The sequence below is a fragment of the Mercenaria mercenaria genome, chromosome 18, assembly GCF_021730395.1.
Source record: "Mercenaria mercenaria strain notata chromosome 18, MADL_Memer_1, whole genome shotgun sequence".
In the NCBI taxonomy this organism is placed as follows: Eukaryota; Metazoa; Mollusca; class Bivalvia; order Venerida; family Veneridae; genus Mercenaria; species Mercenaria mercenaria.
In genome coordinates, this window is record NC_069378.1 from 45480963 (window position 1) to 45499702 (window position 18740).

The window sequence follows — 18740 nt, forward strand, 5'->3', positions numbered from 1 at the left end:
TTGGAGATAAAATTTGAAAAAAAAAATGTTAGACTGAGGACTACAACCCTTAGCTTCGAGATTGATGGCTAATCGTTTTGTCCCCGCAGCTACTTGCACATGCGATATTTTTAAATCCTATAAAGAATACTTACGCAGTAGTTATTTCTCTATTGAGAGCCAGGTCAATACTTATGGACAATATATCCACTTTTATCATCCATTTCTTATTCCTATTGATGGTTTCAAAATGCAGATTCAAAGCTTGAAGAATAGATGTTACTAATCTTCTCAGTCTAAGGCAAAATGCTGACTTTGCTTTGTAAAAAATCTAGTATGCGGTCAGTTGATGGTTTAATTTCGTGAAAATAGGTACTTCAACATGTTTTAAACATTAAGAATTTTCATTCTTATGTAATTTTATGATATGAGGGTTTGCCTGATTTTACCAGAAAAATTCATCGACGCGTGTCGGACTGTTGCTCCATTTCACATGTATTATCAGCACGAAAAAGTATACCAGATCCTATATCTGATATGAAATTACTATTTTCACACGGATTAATTTATTGTAAATCATGAAACAAATTCTACCAATTTAGACACCAATCTCCACGAGATTACGAGTTGAGAGAAGAGTCTGTTCTATACGCATAATGCTGAGCAACTGGTATCATTTTTATATCCTTGAACCCAGCAGTTTTTAGTGTTGAGCTAAGGACTGACTGGTCACACAGGACAATCTGCAGGCCAGAGATTTATATAAAGAGACCTATATTAGTAGACCTTATTTATAAAGGAAATAGGAACTCCTAAATCTTGTATTTATCGGGCATTTTAGTGCAATATTCTATATTTAGGCATTGATAATAAATAGATCGTGCCGCTCATATATGTTGTAACATCGTTTAATGTTTCGTTGGACTAATTTTCGTAGATTTTGAGGTTGAGGTAGGGTTGTTGCTTATTCAGGTTTCAAATATTATTGTCAAGTGAGCTGATTAGTACGTGACGGCCGTCACTTTTTCCATGGGTATGTATTATATGAGAAAATTAAACAAAAGTACATATCGACGGTACAATATATATTTTTACTATCATCCAGGCGAAAGCCGAATGCGTCTGTGAATCAGGCCGTCTGTCCGTGTTTCCTTAGAATTTTCTTAGACGCATAATTCCAAATCAACCTCTTGTTAAAACTTCTGCATAGCTTACTTTTTGAATCATCTCCCTTTTATTTCCCTCATAAAGCTTTTGTCTGGACTATCGAAGGGATTTTGTTAAAACTTTACATAATGGCAGAGTCCACTGAGCAAAAGTGTGATGTACATAAATCATAACTTTTTAATAATCTCTCTTTCTACGATCAGCTCGTAATATTGTCCTGGTCATACCTCCAAAACTATTTGAGGGATTCTCACACAATGGCATACTGTATCTCATGGAAGTTCATAATTCTGTCGTGCTCACTTAAAATAATCTCAGTTTGTTTGATTTATCCACAATTTATGATTTATCCACAATTTTTTATATATACGGAGCATAATTCTAAAAGTATTCAGAGGATTTTGTAAATACAGTGGCAAATTGTACGAGAACCATACCTTTACCTTGCATACTTTTTAAAGATTATTTCCCTTTATTAGAATTAACTTATCTAGGGCGCATCTCTGTAAGTGGCGAATGATTTTCTTAAACTACATGTAAATAAGGAAATTTTTGAAGGAACTTGTAGTATATAAGAACTATAAGTCTAGTTTGCTTATAATTTGATATTATCCTTTTTATTTATTTTTTTACTCATAACTACCTTGTTCGGTGCTGAAAGGGATTTTATACAACCTGCATATAAAGATAGAGGACATGAACTTTTTAAATTTCTCCTTTTCTATAATTACTTCTGGGCAAATATTGGCGAGCTGAAGTTGTAATGCAGTGTACAAGAACCATAACTATACCTTCCTTATTTTTTTATATTTTATTTCTTTATTTTAGTTAAAACATTGTTTTTAAGTGTTTTTTAATTCTATGACTTACTCATATAAATTCTGTCCTGGACAGAGAACGAAGGCATTAAATGTCAGTGCAATGCATAAAACCATAATTCTACCCTGCTTAATTTTTAATTATCTCCCTTTTATTATATAATTTACTTATTACACTTTGTCCGGAGCATAGAACGGATTTTCTTATAGTGTCCACTTCATGTCATTGACAGGAAGTTCCTTGAAGTTCATTGTATTTCGAGGACCGAGAGCGAAACTACTGTATCTTATCTTTATCTAAATACAGTTACAATAGTTTCGTTATCATCACCCGATTTCTCTTACTTTTTAATTAGTTCCTTTTAGTTCAATAATTAACTTGATGAAACTTTTGAAAGGAATTCATTCATTATAACTTATCGAGTGTGATGAAAACATTCAAGAACTTCAAGGTGTTAAAACCATTACATACATACTGAAACGGGTCTCCGAAGCCCGTGTTTAACCCGTGTTTATCATGCTGGTCAAGATTGGTTCGAGATCTGCCTTTGCGACCAGTGTAGGTCATGCATGATCTGCACGGATGTGCAGGTTGATCATGATCTGAATTGTTCGCCATTCAGTCAGAATGTTTTTTTGTAAATACCCCTTATAACAGTTAATAGTTCTGTCCAAATTGAAAGATGGACAAATTTAGCAGGGTAAGGGTTAAAGACCTGCTCCAGTCCTACCTTTTAACCTTAAATTGTCACTGAAAAAGCATGAACATCCTGACTATGAACCATGAAATAAAGTGTGGCGCGTGGCCGTTAACTGCTACCTATTATGATCATGGGTTGCATACACACAATAGAATTTGAATAGCCGCGGAGCAGGAATTTAAGGTTAAGGTGCTGACTTCCAATCACTTACCCCTCGGCTATGTGGATTCGAAATCATGCTATGGGTATAGAATAACTCATGTGAGGGAGCTAATTCATTTGGCTCACGGATGGTCTGTGGTTTTATCCAGGTTCCCACCAGTGATGAAATAATGCACGTGGGTACACTTCAGGTCTTCCCCCACTTTCAAAGTTGTTAAAGCCCTGCTCCCCGGCTATTCAAATTCTTCCCATGATTACGATAGGTAACAGTTAACGGCCACGTGCCACACTTTAGCACGCAAAACCACAGGTATTTCATATAGAATTTTATATAAGTTAGACTCTAATTTTACAGGCGTCACTGTTCATAGTCAGGATTTTCATGTTTTTTCAGTGACAATTCAAGGTTAAAGGGTAGGACGGGAGCAGGGCTTTAAAGTCGCGTTATATGACCTGACTTTTGTCGGAGCCTAACCGAAACGAGTATAAACAATTTATTAATTACGGAACACATTTAACAACTTGAGATTTTATACACTGGTGACCTTCTAATATCACTTTCGTGAATTGAGGGCAATCGCTTTGTCTAAAATAGATTTTATCTTATCTTTCAACTGTGCCATTTCTTTAGGGGAGGTTTTCGCCGAAGGTAAAAGTTTCTTAATTTGCTATACATATTTGTTTCAGTAAGCTATGTAGCCTAGAATTCTAGTGTATTTTTCCCGCTTTTAATGCCTGACATAAGTATAGTACCGATGGACACCTGCCTACTTGTACAATTTGATTTACTCATAATGTCAACAGCGAAACTATGAGTGTTTAAAGGGAGTGACCACAAGATCGTGCGACAACAAAGGAAAAAAAAGATATAAGAAAATTATTCATATATTTCTTAAGAAAGCTTTGAAACTTAGTTACTGACATACTACAAGTTATGGAAACACCTGAGAATAAGTTGTTTTACTAATTTTCCCATTCAAAATTGAAAAGCGTTTGTCAAGGTTATGGAAGGTAAACTGCTTTGATTATGAAGTTTTATATTGGCCTAAACGGTCGTTTAGTACGAATTCCACCATGGCTGGTCGGGATGGTAAGATTATTTTAGGCAAACAAGGTTTACTTCCTGACTAAGAAAAGTTTTTTACAGCCGAAATCTGGAGTCAAATCCACTTTAATCTCAAAGTGTGTCAAATAATCCTCGTGTCAACTGAAAAAATGTTTTACGTCTGGGCTCAATGACTAAATGTTATATAAAGAAGTTGTCGGTATTTTTGTTTGTTTATGTTTTGTGATATTCATTTCATGATATCAATAAAAAGTATTTTGTGATATCTTAAGATATGGTGAATTTAATGATATCACTAATAATGATTTAATATATCATTAGATGTATTCAGTGATATTCTAGAATGATTTGAAGATATCAAAAAATATTTAAGATATCACATACATTAGATGTCTCTAAATATGCATATGTGTTTACATTTCTTGATTAATGATATGCTAAATTCATTTTATGATATCTCAGAATACTTTTAATGATAAACAGTCAGTCCAATAAGAATATCTCAAAACATGTGTGTGTGTGTGTTTTAATATATTATAATTTCCATTCTGAGATACCCATTATTAATCTTCAAAGCTGGATATCAATATTTATGTTAATAGTGTCATAAAATTGAATTTAAGAAACTAATAATTAATCATTGAATAAAAGATCTATTTGAGGAAACCATTCATACCGTTTTTAATGATATCCTAATTTGATTTCGTTGTATCTAATATTCACTGATGGATACCATAAAATAGATATAAAGATATCATGATATCATAAGCAATAAAAATATATAAATCAAATTGTGATATTTCGAATGCATTTCTTGATATCAAAAAAGCAATACATAATATCATAGTCCGTCAGTGAATTAATGACATCACAACAATATTATGGTATTCAGAATTGAATTCTGCATATCGCTAAATGGTTATAATGAATAGTTAATAAAAAGTAAACCGACAACCCTTACTACGGTATATAATATGTTCACGTCTGATTAAAATTCGCGATTTGTGCAGTTCGTGGGTATGAGCGTAAAAGTATTATCCTGTCAACAGCGGCAATCGAAAAAGCTAGAAAGTTTTGTTTGTAAGTCTATTGTATCTATAGTCGCCACCGCTAACCAATATAGGCGACTATTTATTACTGGATCATTGTCTACACTCTAATTTAAAAAGTCTAATATTTTATACATAATAATTCCAGGCACTATGGCTGGAGGCTCTTTTGTTGCAGTTATATATGTGGTGCTTCTGCTACACATTGCAGGTAAACAAATTACAGATTACCTTTAAAATGTCTTAACCCTTGTCATCTGGACACGATTGACTCTGCCTCTTCGACCAGTGTAGATTATGATCAGCCTGCACATTCGTGCAGTTTGATCATAATCTACACTGTTCGCCATTCAGTCAGTATCTTTTTTGGTAAGCACCCCTTTTAAAAGTTAATGGTACTGTCCAAATTGAAAGATGGACAAGTTTATTATAGAAACTTAGCAGGGTGAAGGTTGAAATAGTGATTACATTGTTATCTTTTTACATAAATCATTTGATGATAAGTTCTCTCAGAAAGTAGGTCGTATGCCAGATTAGCCCGCTGAGTTAATATCATATAGGTTACACTCTACCAATTCAGTTCCTTCTTTATTTCATATAAACAATGAAATATTGAGACCTCATTTTCAGTACTTTAGAGCATTTCAATGATATAAAAGCCATATATATGTTCATTTAGTGTATTCTTATAAAAAATAGAAAAATATTGAGAGGTTATGTTACATATTAGAAAAATAATCTGTTTTGAAAAACATCACCCTCTGAAAATGCTCCCATAAAAATAGCCGTTTAGCAATTACGCGTATGTAGACATTTTCTCAAAGAAAAAAGCTAATACCCAGAAATTCGCAATGAAAATGGTCTAGATCTTTTCTCAATACAATAAGGAATCAAACTAAGCCAAAAAATATAACTGCCACATCCTCATATGACTTATTATACCAGATTTCATCAACAGCATGGAACAACATTTTGGACTACTTCCCATGTACACTGAGTAGTCACTTCCTGTCCTATACTAGTATTACAGCATCAATTCTTTGATCAGGAGAAGCCGATCCATTCGTGTGGGTAAAAATGAAAGAAGCAAGAAATAAGAATTGTTTATTACAATTTAAAACGAAGATTTCGCTGTTGTGTTCAAATTTTAATTTCAATCATGGCCCCGTTTATTTACCTGGATTGAAAAACTGCCTAGCACAACCATGGTTGTAATTCTGAAGAATTCCCGTACAGAAATGAAAATTTATACTAACCATGCAATATCTTATCTATTTAACATCACACGACGTTCCGCGTCACTGAATCGCAAATAATATTACCATGACTTTTTTTATTTACTATGGACTCTTTCTGTGCTATATGCAACATATTACCATTAGCGAATCACTTTTACATACCTGAGTCTATAGCAGTTAATCTTATATATATCAACAAACAAGATGGTCTTTTGATTTACATAAATATTAGAGGCTAAACACGAGTGGGGCGAATGGTCAAAATGGAGCTCCTGCGATGCCAAATGCGACGGCAGTCAGCATCGAAGCAGAGATTGTCTAGACCATGTAGGTTCCTCCATAACCACACCAGTTGATTACGGACACTGCGCCAACGATGACCACCATGGTACTTCTACATTCCAGGGAACAAAAGAGATTCAAACACGTGACTGCTCTGAAAGCTGCACAGGTAGGTACAAAGGATCAATATCAGACAATATTTAATTTTTAGGCACACACACTCCCAATATGAACCACTTATTTTCACTTATACATGAAGTAACCGCATAAAAGTTCACAGTCTGAAGAAAATACGGGATCGTTCTCTGATAAGGAGTTATTTAAGCCGAAACCAATCTTCCTTCGGTGACTGAAGGCTCATCTCCAATTATATGCATATCAAAGTACGTATGCAACAAATATATATAAGTATGAGAAAATCAAACAAAATAAGTTGATAACTGTTAGACTCCTGACTGTGCTATCACGTGTTGTAGGTACCATAGATAGATTATTTTTCCAGCGAATTTGAAAGATAGGATTAAGATGATGCTTTGCTTTCTGAAAAGAGGTTGTCTCTCTTCAGTAAAAAAAAAGGTTATGAGCCACACCAAGAGAAAACCAACATGCATAGTGCATTTGCGACCAGCATGGATCCAGACCAGTCTGGTCAGGATCCATACTGTTCGCTTTCAAACCCTATTGCAATTAGAGAAACCGTTAGCGAACAGTCTGGATCCATGCTGGTCGCAAATGCACTATTTTGGTTTCCTCATGGTGCGGCTCAATTATCAATATTTGTATTCATAATACAAAAATTATCTAGTTATAACAGTTATATGAGTTTTCAAAGTAACTGGAAAAAGCCTCTGTACGAATGTCTAAATGTCGTTCTGAATTTGAATGTCCAATGTCATTCTGAAATTGAATGTCCAGTATCGTTCTGAAATCGAATGTTCAATGTTCAATATCGTTTTTGTTTCGAATGTCCAATGTTTAACTTCTCGCCAACTTCACACTTTAAATGTCCAATGCCGTTCCCTGTTCTAATGTCCAGTGTCGAATGTCGAACTTCTCACCAACTTCACACACTTTTTGTTTGAGCTGTGAAAAATCAGGTGAGTGACCTAGAGCCTTTATGCATGGTCTTCTTGTTTATCGGTGTCTTTCGATCGTAGGCATTTCTTTACAGGTATTCATAGGAGGTTTTTAACTAGTACGACATACAGATGGGACAAATGGACAAGCTGGACGCATTGCAATGCTACATGTGATGGGACAACTTACCGATTGAGGTCATGTATAAGACACAAAGTAAATGAAACGGATCACTCCACTGACATTTTACACTGTGGTTCTCATACAAGAGGAGCTTTCCAATATGACAGGAAAAGTTGCGGACCTGCATGTAACTGTAAGCTAATGAATTTTCTTTCTTGTATTTTGCATAATGGTAGCGGAGTTTATTTGTACCATTTTCGCACACCAGTGGCCCAACATGGTCCTAGGACAATGACAAACCTCAGATGAACGACAATAACTTGCACATGATTTTGAATAAATTTTATTACCTTATTGCAGTAACTCGAACGATATATAAGACTGATGTATTGTTCGGGGCAAAAGTGTTTTCCCGGGCCTTTGCAAACTGAAGCCGTTTGTTTCTTATGATCAGCGTTTTTTACGACACCGCTATGAGTAAGTTATTTGCAGACAACAGTCGTTAATGTTATGCCATGTGAAATTATAGAATTATTCTGAATTACGGCTAGCGAGTATTATTTTCTCTTAATTTTTTTTATTGCCATGGTAACAAGAACCTTGCATTGGTGACTTAGATGGAGTGTATAAACTGTCTGAAACGTGTGGTGCAGATGTTATTAAGATATGATGCACGGCACTGTCTTAATGACGATGACGGCTATATCTGTGAAACTGTTACAATAGAGTGATTTGTGCGTCTGGTCCGATAAAATTGAACCTTGTGACGTTTGTGTAACACAACGTTCACGGCATTTTTTTCAATTGCACGATGATTCTCCATTCAGTGATTTCAGAACCAATGTCGGCTGGTCCGTCCGCTTTGATTGCATGCAATGAAACGTGTGACGTTGATGTAAAAATACCACGACATAGTCTTGAGTGAAATAATAGGGTGCCTGGTCCGTCATGTCAGATTTAATCTTGTGACTCTGGTAAAGGATATCGTGCACGGCTTTTACTTTATTAAAACTTGATTTTCAGTGAACAAATGGCTACTGAGGCATCTTGTTGAAATGTTGAGATACTTGCAACGCTAACGCATGATACTGCGTGCGACATTGTCTTAATGGCAATGACCATATTTGCTTGTTTCAGTTCATAAATAGATAATTTTCCCGACTTGTCCGAGTGTAAAAAGCTGTGGGGTGCTTACGTAAGATACTGCACACGGCACTTTCTAATTGTCGATAACTGCCATTTTATGTTTGTTTCAGTTTGGAGTGACTGGTCAGTGTGGTCGGACTGTAGCGAGAGTTGTGATGATGGCGTGAGATACCGCGCACGGCACTGTCAGAACGGAGATGCATGCGTCGGAGATGTGTTCCAGCAAGAGACTTGCAACAAAGGCAGATGTCTTCATGTAGTTAGTACGTGAAATAAATATTATATATTCGCTAAATAACACCTTCCCGTTGAAGCTTTCGATTTTTAGATTTGGAAAATATAGTCATGTGCTCTGAAACAATTATTTTTATTTTTTACTATAGTAAATAACCTGGGTACATTATTCTGGTCACATTTCTATATTTGTACATTTCCGTTCTCAAATTTTCTCGATTTTTCTGGGTTTTTTATTACAAACATTTTGCCCACAAGTAACAGTTTAAAATGTACTAAGTAGCAAATATTAAATTAACTTATTTCTTCAGTTTCTCGTGACATAATATAGTTTGAAAAATTATATTTGAAATCCCATAATGCTTTTAAATGGTCAATTTATTTGCTAAAATAGGAGATCGGTAGTACTGCACAAGCATGCTTCTCGTGGAATTTGACAACAGTTGCCTGCAATTAGGCGTTTTTTCAGGACGGCGGGTTGGGAAAAGTTCTGTTTCTGTTTCACCTTTTGAAATGCACATTCAGATTACGTTTCTATGTTAGCAGAATTGTTATACTTTTGAAGAGAAAACGTTTTTCTTTCTAATTTAGGGCTATTTTTGATAAGCACTGTGGTACTACAAGGGTCAAGACGCTTGCAATCCAGTTTTTCACCATTTAACATTGACGTTATTTATGAAAAGAACATACTTTTAAGTTTTAGATAAAAGAGGGGTTATTAGTTTTGTGCAGATAAAGTTTAATACGCGCGAATTTTCCAGAGACAATTTTGCGCAGTTTTATACCACAAAAGACAAACATAATAATCTTTTATAACGTACATAATTATCTATGCTCTTAATTATATTATAAATGATACAGATTCGTTATGTAGCAAGAGTAAAATTTAAAATATCGTCATTAATGAAAATTTTAACGTAACGATGCGAATTAAACTGACCACACAAAAGACATTGCGAACCGAATGAAGAAGTTTGAAAAAAATACATCTTACGTTTGGTTGTAGCTGAACGGAGTTGAAAGTGAGTAATATTACTATGTAATCACATACCGGTAGCTATACATTGCTAACGTATTTCAAATCGCTATGTTCGATTTTAAACAAGTCTGGAAGCTTAACTATAACGGATTTGCATTAAACAGAATCACAAAATCACATGTACATGAATCTTGTGGTGCCAAGAACAACAGTTACCATTGCTAAAAGAATTATTTTTTTCTCGACAAAATGTTCAGGTCTTATAATAACGTCAAATCGATTTGGAAATCTACGATTTCCCTACCCCTTTCCCCTATCCTCTCCTCGTAAAATATTTTTATCTGGAGCTTGAAAATGTTTTCTAGATGGTGCGTGGGGCGGATGGGCGAGTTGGGGCAAGTGCAGTTCATCATGTGGTCTTGGTTACAACGTGAGGTTCAGATCATGTGACAGCCCTGCCCCACAAGATGGTGGAGCTGCATGTTCCGGCAAACATGACCAAGTCAGAGTGTGTCCACTTGTCCACTGTCCAATAGGTAAGTTAAAGATTAGATTTGTATCATATTCCGAATCTCATTCACAAAATTGTCGTTTCTTGCATGCATATCTAATTTTGTTAAAACATCTAAAAGTAGAATGTCTGTGTCGCGTGGCAACAAAAACAGGTGGAACTATGGCTAAATTATTTCTCGTGTTATTTTCACTAAATGTTTCATATTTTTATATAATATGTAGTTATTCATATACACCTTAAACTTTTTTATTGTTTTTTATTATCATACCGCCGAATGTGGAGGGATATAGATTTGGCGGTGTCTGTTCGGTTGTTCGTCCGTCTGTCCTTGCGTGCGTAGGTCTGTCCGTGTTTAAATCTAAAAAAGTGTTCACGTAATTAGTAATTAGCAAAGACCTTTTCTTACCTGTAGTATTATCGCCATTGTCCTAGTAAAAATAAGTGAAAATAGGGATTTTTGACTGTATCTAGGTAATCTACCGATGTATCACTGTAGGGCAATAGTGCCCGAAAATCTGTCATTGGGATTTCTTGAGTAGCTAAAGAGTTATTGCCCTTTAATTGATTTAAAGAATTACATATCTTTCAAACTATAGTTCCCGCATTCACAAAACAACCTGTTCGTAATGTTTCGTTGTTATACGCCCGTTTTATACTCGTAACATGGGAACGATCCTGGCGGCCAAGTGGGCTGACGGGCGACGTTAAAAGACTTTGTCCGGAAGCATATCTTCTTCCTGCATGAAGGGATTTTAATGTAATTTGGCACAACAGTTTACATCATGAGACAGAGTGTCATGCGCAAGAACCAGATCCCTAGGTCAAAGGTCAAGGCCACACATAGAGGTCAAATATCAAATTGCAGAATGACTTTGTCCGGAGCATATCTTCTTCATGCATGGAGGGATTTTGATGTAACTTGGCACAATTGCTCACCATCATGAGATGGCGTGTCATGCGCAAGAAACAGGTCCCTAGGTCTAAGGTCAATGTCACACTTAGAGGTCAAAGGATACAAGAATGAAAACTTTGTCCGGATCATTTCTTCTTCATGCATGGAGGGATTTTGATATAACTTGGCACAAACGTTCACCACCATGAGACGGATTGTGAAGTACAAGAACCAGGTCCCAAGTTCTAGGGTCAAGGTCACACATAGAGGTCAGATGCAAGAATGACTTTGTCCGAATCATTTCTTCTTCGTGGATGGAGGGGTTTTGATGTAACTTGGCACAATTGTACACCATCATGAGACGGAGTGTCATGTACAGGTCCCTTCTTTAGAATTACTTCCCTTTGTTGTTACTATAAATAACTTATATTGTAACATTTTCATAATTAGTCGTAGGTAAAAATCGAGAACACTTTTCTGTAGTTCAACATTCCTGTTACATCCAATTTTGATGTGTATTTTGACTTATCTCTACCAGGTAAGGATTTTTATGTGGACATAGAATTTTTTTTTTTTTTGGGGGGGGGGGGGGGATTTTTATGTGGGGATTTTTTTAAAAGATTAACTTCACTTAGTTTTTCCTAAAAATAACTTATATTGTAACTTTTTTTTGTAACTGACCGAAAGGAAAAACCAAGACCACTTTTTATGGTACAACATAGATGTTACTTTTAGGTGTATTTCAAGGTATCTCTACCTAGTATGGATGTCTTTTTTTTTGGATTGAGAAGACAAAAGAATTACAATAAATACTACACAACCACGGAATTAACATTCCATTTGCAAATACAGGTGCTAGTGTAAAGAAATTTGCACTGATGGGCGTATATTGTGACATTTTGGCACTCCTATTCCTACTGTAAAAGTCCCGATTGATAGGCCGGATGTCACAGAAGTAAAGAGCTCAGAATATATTTTCAAAAGTTACAAAAATATCGATATATTTGGAATATATTACGGATGCTCCGAGTTGATAAGTAAGCGTTTTACTTAACTCGTGCCCACGAGATCCTAGTTTGTGACCACAGGGTCCAATCTCTTTCCTACGAGATACAGCCGGGAAGTCTAAAGTTAATTTTCTCGTGGCTATAAAAAACTATCTCGTTACCTTGAGTCAGTGTCACGTTCAAAGGAGTAAGTATCCTTCTCTTGGTAACGACAACGCTTATTTTGTCATCGAGTTGTCGGCCAGTAGATTACAGAAGCTCCAAGGTGACAAATTTGCTTTGCCGTGAAATACAATTGGAAAGAGGTATTTTCTCGCGGCTATGCGTTAATTTTCTCGTGTCCAAGAGATATTAACTCGTGGGAACCAGATTTTATCTCGTGGCCACAAAAGTTATTAAACTCGTGAGAAAGAAATATTATCTCATAGTCTCGAGATTCTAACGAGACATTGTCTTATGACCATGAGTTAAGTATTTCGTGGCCGCGAGATAAAAGTGGAAAACCACAGGTCGCCCGACACAACATAAACGAAAATGCTGTAGGCTCGGTTTGACTGAGTCTGTTCATGGACGGTAGTGGAAATGCCAGCTACGGCGGTGCACGTCGAACCTTCAATGATGCACAGTGTGCATTTCCATGGAAAGTGGCGTATGGTCCCCAAATAATGGCTTTGCCCTAAACAAGAAAACAATGGGCAGAAATAAACACATTGGAATTTAGAAGGGGGATCTGTTGTTATGGAGCCTGAATATCACAGAAACCGCCAAAAAAAAAAAAAAAATAAAAAAAAAAAAAAAAGGCATCATATCCAAGGGGTGATTAAACAGTACCCGACGCTTTTAATGCGGGAGTACTGGAACCACCCAAGCCGAAATTTATAAGCTGAAAAATATAACAGTACACTAACACAACATTAATGTCGTGCTGAACGATCTGAAGATATCGAAATATAACAGCTCTGATTAAAGGTACGGGGAGACACAGGCGCAAACAACGCTGCTGTGATAATAAATTAAACAAGATATGTCTTTAAAAAAGACAAACGGCGTAGAGGTAATAATGTTTTGGCGCATGGAAAAATAATTATTAAACAGGATGTACGGACAAAAAAGATTTGGATATGCATCTATGAACACATGACGCATTTGCAAGTATTTCAACTATGCAGCAAACTGAAAGGATCAATATGTATCCTTTAAGTAATAGAAGGTCAAAATGATTCGACGTCCTGTGCTGATTCTCAAATAATTTCGTGTTTGGTCAGAATCCCCCAAAAGTACCCACTAGCACAATATCTCGACCCAGACTACAGTTACAAACATCCACCACTCATTCACATGAAAGCGAGATACGCAACGGGGAAAGAAGAGTACTTTCGATTTCTCTTGAGATGATAAATTACTAAAGGCTTTAAAGTTAGAATAAATCATTTTAGTTTTGGGTTAAAATGACTAAATATCCTCTTTTTAATATGTGCCTTCTAATATTCAATGTTATTTAAGACCGAAATAAATGGTTTATCTTTTCAGCGCGCAAATGTTCCGTGCCCCGCTTACTACAGAATATAGGTCAAAATGCATGTTATTCAGCTACGCCGAAAAAGTGGAAAACCACAAGTCGCCCAATAAAACATAACGTTCACAATTCTAAATACAACCTGGTTTGACTTTGATAATAGCGAAGACTTCTGAGGTGGAGCTGTGAAACAAACTTGATTACTGGTAGATAATACCTCGAAGTTATAACTTCTTTTTAAAGTTCACCTCCCTATAATAGATAATTCAGGTCTTCTATAAACGTCATTCACACAAAGTGAGATAAAATAGGAAGTTGTTTAAACATTTACATGTAATCTTCATTTTAGATGGCGGCTGGGGGAACTACACGGCCAACCAGTGTACGGTGACGTGTGGGGTAGGCGTACTGGTTTCTACAAGAAAATGTGACAACCCACCTCCGCAGTATGGTGGAGCTCAGTGCACTGGCTCTGCAACCAAATTTGAAAAGTGTGCCAACCAGTTGTGTAAAATCGGTTAGATTTTCACATGTCTTTCAGTTGTTTTACAGTTTGTAATCCATATGAGTTGAGGCTGCATCGATAAGTGATTTCATGTACATTTTTTTTTCATTTTGCCTTCATTTAAGGGCATACTTGCGCAAGTTATTTGCTAATGACACCGTTTGCCTAGATTTCTATGATATTACTAATAAAGGATGATTTAAAAATAATCGAATTCGAATGAGCACTGTGAGCTGATTTAGCTAACACTGCTGCACTGATGCCATTTGCTAAAATTAGTCTAATATACAGTTACTTTCATTTATTTAGATGGGATCTGGAGCGAATGGGGTAATTACTCAAACTGTCAAGTTGTGTGTGGAGATGGTTACGTGGCTAGGGCTCGGACATGCACTAATCCCCCACCGCAGAATGGTGGAGCATTTTGTTCAGGCGAATCGACTGAAAGAACGGAATGCCAAAACGGCCAGTGCCCGCCAGGTCTGAGAATTGTTTTCTTTATTTTGTTTACAAGATACGCATATTTTAGAGTTAACTACATTAAACATAATTCTGCAAACTCCGGAACTTTCCTATTGCTTTTCGACCGAATCTGTTGCCTCTAAGAAGTCTGTAAAAACTTTCATGGGATACACCGATACCAAATGATATCATGGCATGTTTACAGCTAACATTTGGCAAATCTCTTGAAATTTTAAATCTTTTATCTTTTGTAAAAGTTTACTACATGTATTTAAAGCATAAAATAGCTTAACTGATTTGATAGTTTTTTTTTTCATATATATTTACTTGTACGATTTTTCATCATATTTGTAACTAAAGCTATTATGATTCAGATATAAAAATATGCGACAAAGCACAGATTCAAAGAATGGCCGCACAACTGAGCTCGAACACATCTTCTGTGACTACTGGCTGCCTCAACGGATCACTAGCGGAGCCAAGCGGCTTCTCTTTGCTTGAATCATACTGTAGTGTGCCGAACGACAGATCAAAATGGCGTCTAGGAATCAAGGTTGTGTACATTATGTTGAGCATATTTTAAGAATTTTGTAAACATGTCATAGTAGTTTAAGACTATTCCTTTGTCAGAATTTGTCTTACATCTGTTCAATTACATTAGAAACATACGTTGAAAATATGCATACGTCTTTTCTATATTAATGATCAGCATGTGACTTTACTTGTAATATAGAAAAGTTTCCATCTACCATTTTGTCCTTAATTAAGGTAGCCAGTAATGTTTAAATTTGGACACAATTGTGTATTCCATGATGTTTTTTTTGGTTTTTTTTTAAACTGTCAGTAACAGAATTAATTCCAACTCAATGCAGATGTCTGTAAAGGACTGTGTCGATATTTCCCTTCTTCATTACCATATAGTTTTTTTTAATTAACTATAATGCAAAAATTGTGATAATGTTTCATAATTCATTTAATACTGTATGCGTTTTATAAGATTTAAGTCAGAGAGCATACCTCATTTCCAATGATAAGTCGTGTCTTTTTTAATTTATTCTTACAGCGCATGAATAAATTATTCGTGAAATAATATATGCCTATCGGGTCAAAATATTTTTTGAAATAATATCAAATCTTCGCCGCCGCTGGTTATTAAGTTCAATTTGTAGACCGGTCTCCAAACTACATCTGTCTAAGCATCTGTTTGGTTGATTCCAAGCTACGTCATAAAAAACTAACCAATGACAAGCAAACATTCAAAATTCAGTTGTAAACTGCTACAATTTTAGATTCACGATAACTGCGAACTGATACCTCTGTATACTCCGGTCGGATCCTCAGACAACGGTGTTCACGTGAAGGAAGCTGGTGTGATGACAGATTGCTTCGGAGACACATTACAGGTAGATCTAGCTATATTTCTTCAGTTGCAGGAAATCGTCCGAGTGTAAACTCTTTTTTTATATAAAATATGTATTGAAAGTTGCAAAATGTAGACCAGCTTTTGTTTACAATGCGGAACTGTCAGCACTGTCCAGATTATCATGTTAGTAAACAGTTTGGTATCGGTACAGAACATTAAGAGATGTAATTATATCATATTAATGTCAACACCCCTTTTTCATTTTCTGTAGAACCGTATTGTTCTTCATCGGAATATTTGCATCAGACATTGTAGAAAAAGTCGAAATAACGTAATTAAATAAGTGAGTTTTATATGAGATAAAGAACAGCCTGATTTAGTGGTGTTCAGCCTTTACGAAGACCTAATATGACTTTAGTACAACTACAAAATATTTAAGCAGTCAATGCCAAATATGTCAAATGACATATCGAAGGTTGAACGGAAAAATGTCGTAATTCATGTTAAATAATCTAAAAGAAGAAGTTACGACAGTCATTCGTTCAGCCTTCAGACAAGCTGATGCTGAATCTCTTGTGACCTGAGATTTATCTTTTAAAAATTTCAGATGCTGTCCCAGTCATGTAACACTAATACTATTCTGAAGTCTTACAACCTCACAGACACGAATGCAAGTGTTCATATGATATTGTTTGAAAATTGACAATACATTTTCAATATAAAAGATATACGAATGTGTTAGGGCTTCGTATTTTTATTAAATCTTGTTCTGAAATTTCTCCTTTTCTTGTGACTTTTAAGTTCATCAGATAATGATTTCTAGTTATATATTTATTTATGCTCAGTCGTGTGTAGCAAGCATTGTTTTAGATTCCTATTACATAATTTGTATCTGAGGAAGACTTCATTAGACTTTGATTCTTAGAGAAAACTGGCAGGACATTTCTTAAAAAATCTCACGTTTTAGTCTTTTTAAGTCAGTATCACAAACTTCGAGTTAATTCAATCTACGATGTGATTCTTATACACAATAGAAGCATGCTTTTACTAAATGAATTCAAACAAGACAAATAGGTTATATGTCAGGCCGAATAATATCCCGAAGGAATAGTCTGAATGAATTATTTAATGTTGTTTATAACCAATATCGAGTGTTAAAATTAATTAATTCAATATATTTTTTCATTCATAATTTCTTGTATGTAAATAGAAGATCACCTTTAATATATTTTTTCATGCATAATTGCTTATATGCAAATAGAAGATCACCTTTAATATATGTAGGGGCCTCCGTGACCGAGTGGTTAAGGTCGCTGACTTCGAATCACTTGCCCCTCGCCGATGTGGGTTCGAGCGTCACTCGGGACATTGAATTCTTCGTGTGAGGAAGACATCCAGCTGGCTTACGGAAGGTCGGTGGTTCTACCCAGGTGCCCGCTCGTGATGAAATAATGCACGGAAGGGCACCTGGGGTCTTGCCCCATAATCAAAGCTGGAAAGTCGCCATATGACCTATAACTGTGCCGGTGCTTCGTTAAACTCAACAAAACAAAAACAAACAAATTAATATATGTAAACGGAAGATCACATATGATATACGTAAATGGAAGATCACCTATAATAGTACTATTTCTTGGTTGTCAAAGAAGGTCGACGCGTGACGTCATCGTTGGCTTGTTTTAATAAATTACAAAATGGTTTTGAATATAGGAATGAGTATTGGAAGCGAACTGTTATCGTTCTGATACACTTGAAATAGTTAAACCTCAATCGCTTTTTTGCTCGAAATCCCTCAATTTATTTATTTATTTATTTTGTTGGGAAAACCCCAGGTGCCCCTCCTTGCTTTATTTCATCACGAGCGGGCACCTGGACGGAGCCACCGACCTTCCGTAAGCCAGCTGGATGACTTCCTCAACGCCTCGAGTGAGGCTTGAACCCACATCGATGAGGGCCAAGTGATGTGAAGTCAGCGACCATTACCATTTGGCCACGGAGGCCAAGGATTGAAGAATAATGATAGTTCAAGTCTTGAAGCCATTTCTTAATGGAAGACCAATGGTGCCTAGCTATGTCGGGGAAAGTGCCAAGAAAGGCACACGCGACCTTCATTGACTTTTAAAACCTTGAAGTTGCTATTTGATCTAAATTGTGTCGGTTTGACTTAACTTACCATACAAACTTGGCGAAATTTGGGCATATCTCACAAACTTTCATATCGCCTGGTTAGCCCAGTAGTTTGGGTACTAATATGGGGTCGTAGGTTCAAATTCCAGGCAACGCCGAGAAACAAAAAAAAATAAAATAAACAAGAAATATCTTTAAAAATGATGGTCGGCGAATTGTAATAAGGAAAGAAGTTTATGAATTTTTCAAGCAAAACATACAATTGTAATTATTTCAATATTTCTGTTTCATAAACAAAGTTTGACCGTAGTCATATCACATAGATAAACTGTA

General features: G+C 35.8%; 1 protein-coding gene across 1 annotated transcript; it reads left to right on the forward strand.

Moving 5' to 3' along the window:
- The first annotated feature begins 916 nt into the window (after nucleotides 1–916).
- LOC123539414 (coadhesin-like) lies at nucleotides 917–17055 on the forward strand. The gene is made up of 11 exons (XM_045323989.2): nucleotides 917–1012; nucleotides 5091–5153; nucleotides 6413–6631; nucleotides 7634–7855; nucleotides 8919–9071; nucleotides 10387–10557; nucleotides 14300–14467; nucleotides 14765–14935; nucleotides 15292–15470; nucleotides 16207–16320; nucleotides 16888–17055. Exons 1-11 carry the CDS (start codon nucleotides 1009–1011, stop codon nucleotides 16981–16983), a joined length of 1560 nt encoding a protein of 519 aa, XP_045179924.2. The 5' UTR covers nucleotides 917–1008; the 3' UTR covers nucleotides 16984–17055.
- The last annotated feature ends 1685 nt before the right edge of the window (nucleotides 17056–18740 follow it).

Excerpts from the sequence above, each read along its gene's own strand:
- LOC123539414 (XM_045323989.2), top strand. Across the intron at positions 9,072-10,386 it reads CAGATGTCTTCATGTAGTTA|ATGGTGCGTGGGGCGGATGG; the intron begins GTACGTGAAATA and ends AATGTTTTCTAG. Across the intron at positions 14,936-15,291 it reads AAACGGCCAGTGCCCGCCAG|ATATAAAAATATGCGACAAA; the intron begins GTCTGAGAATTG and ends ATTATGATTCAG.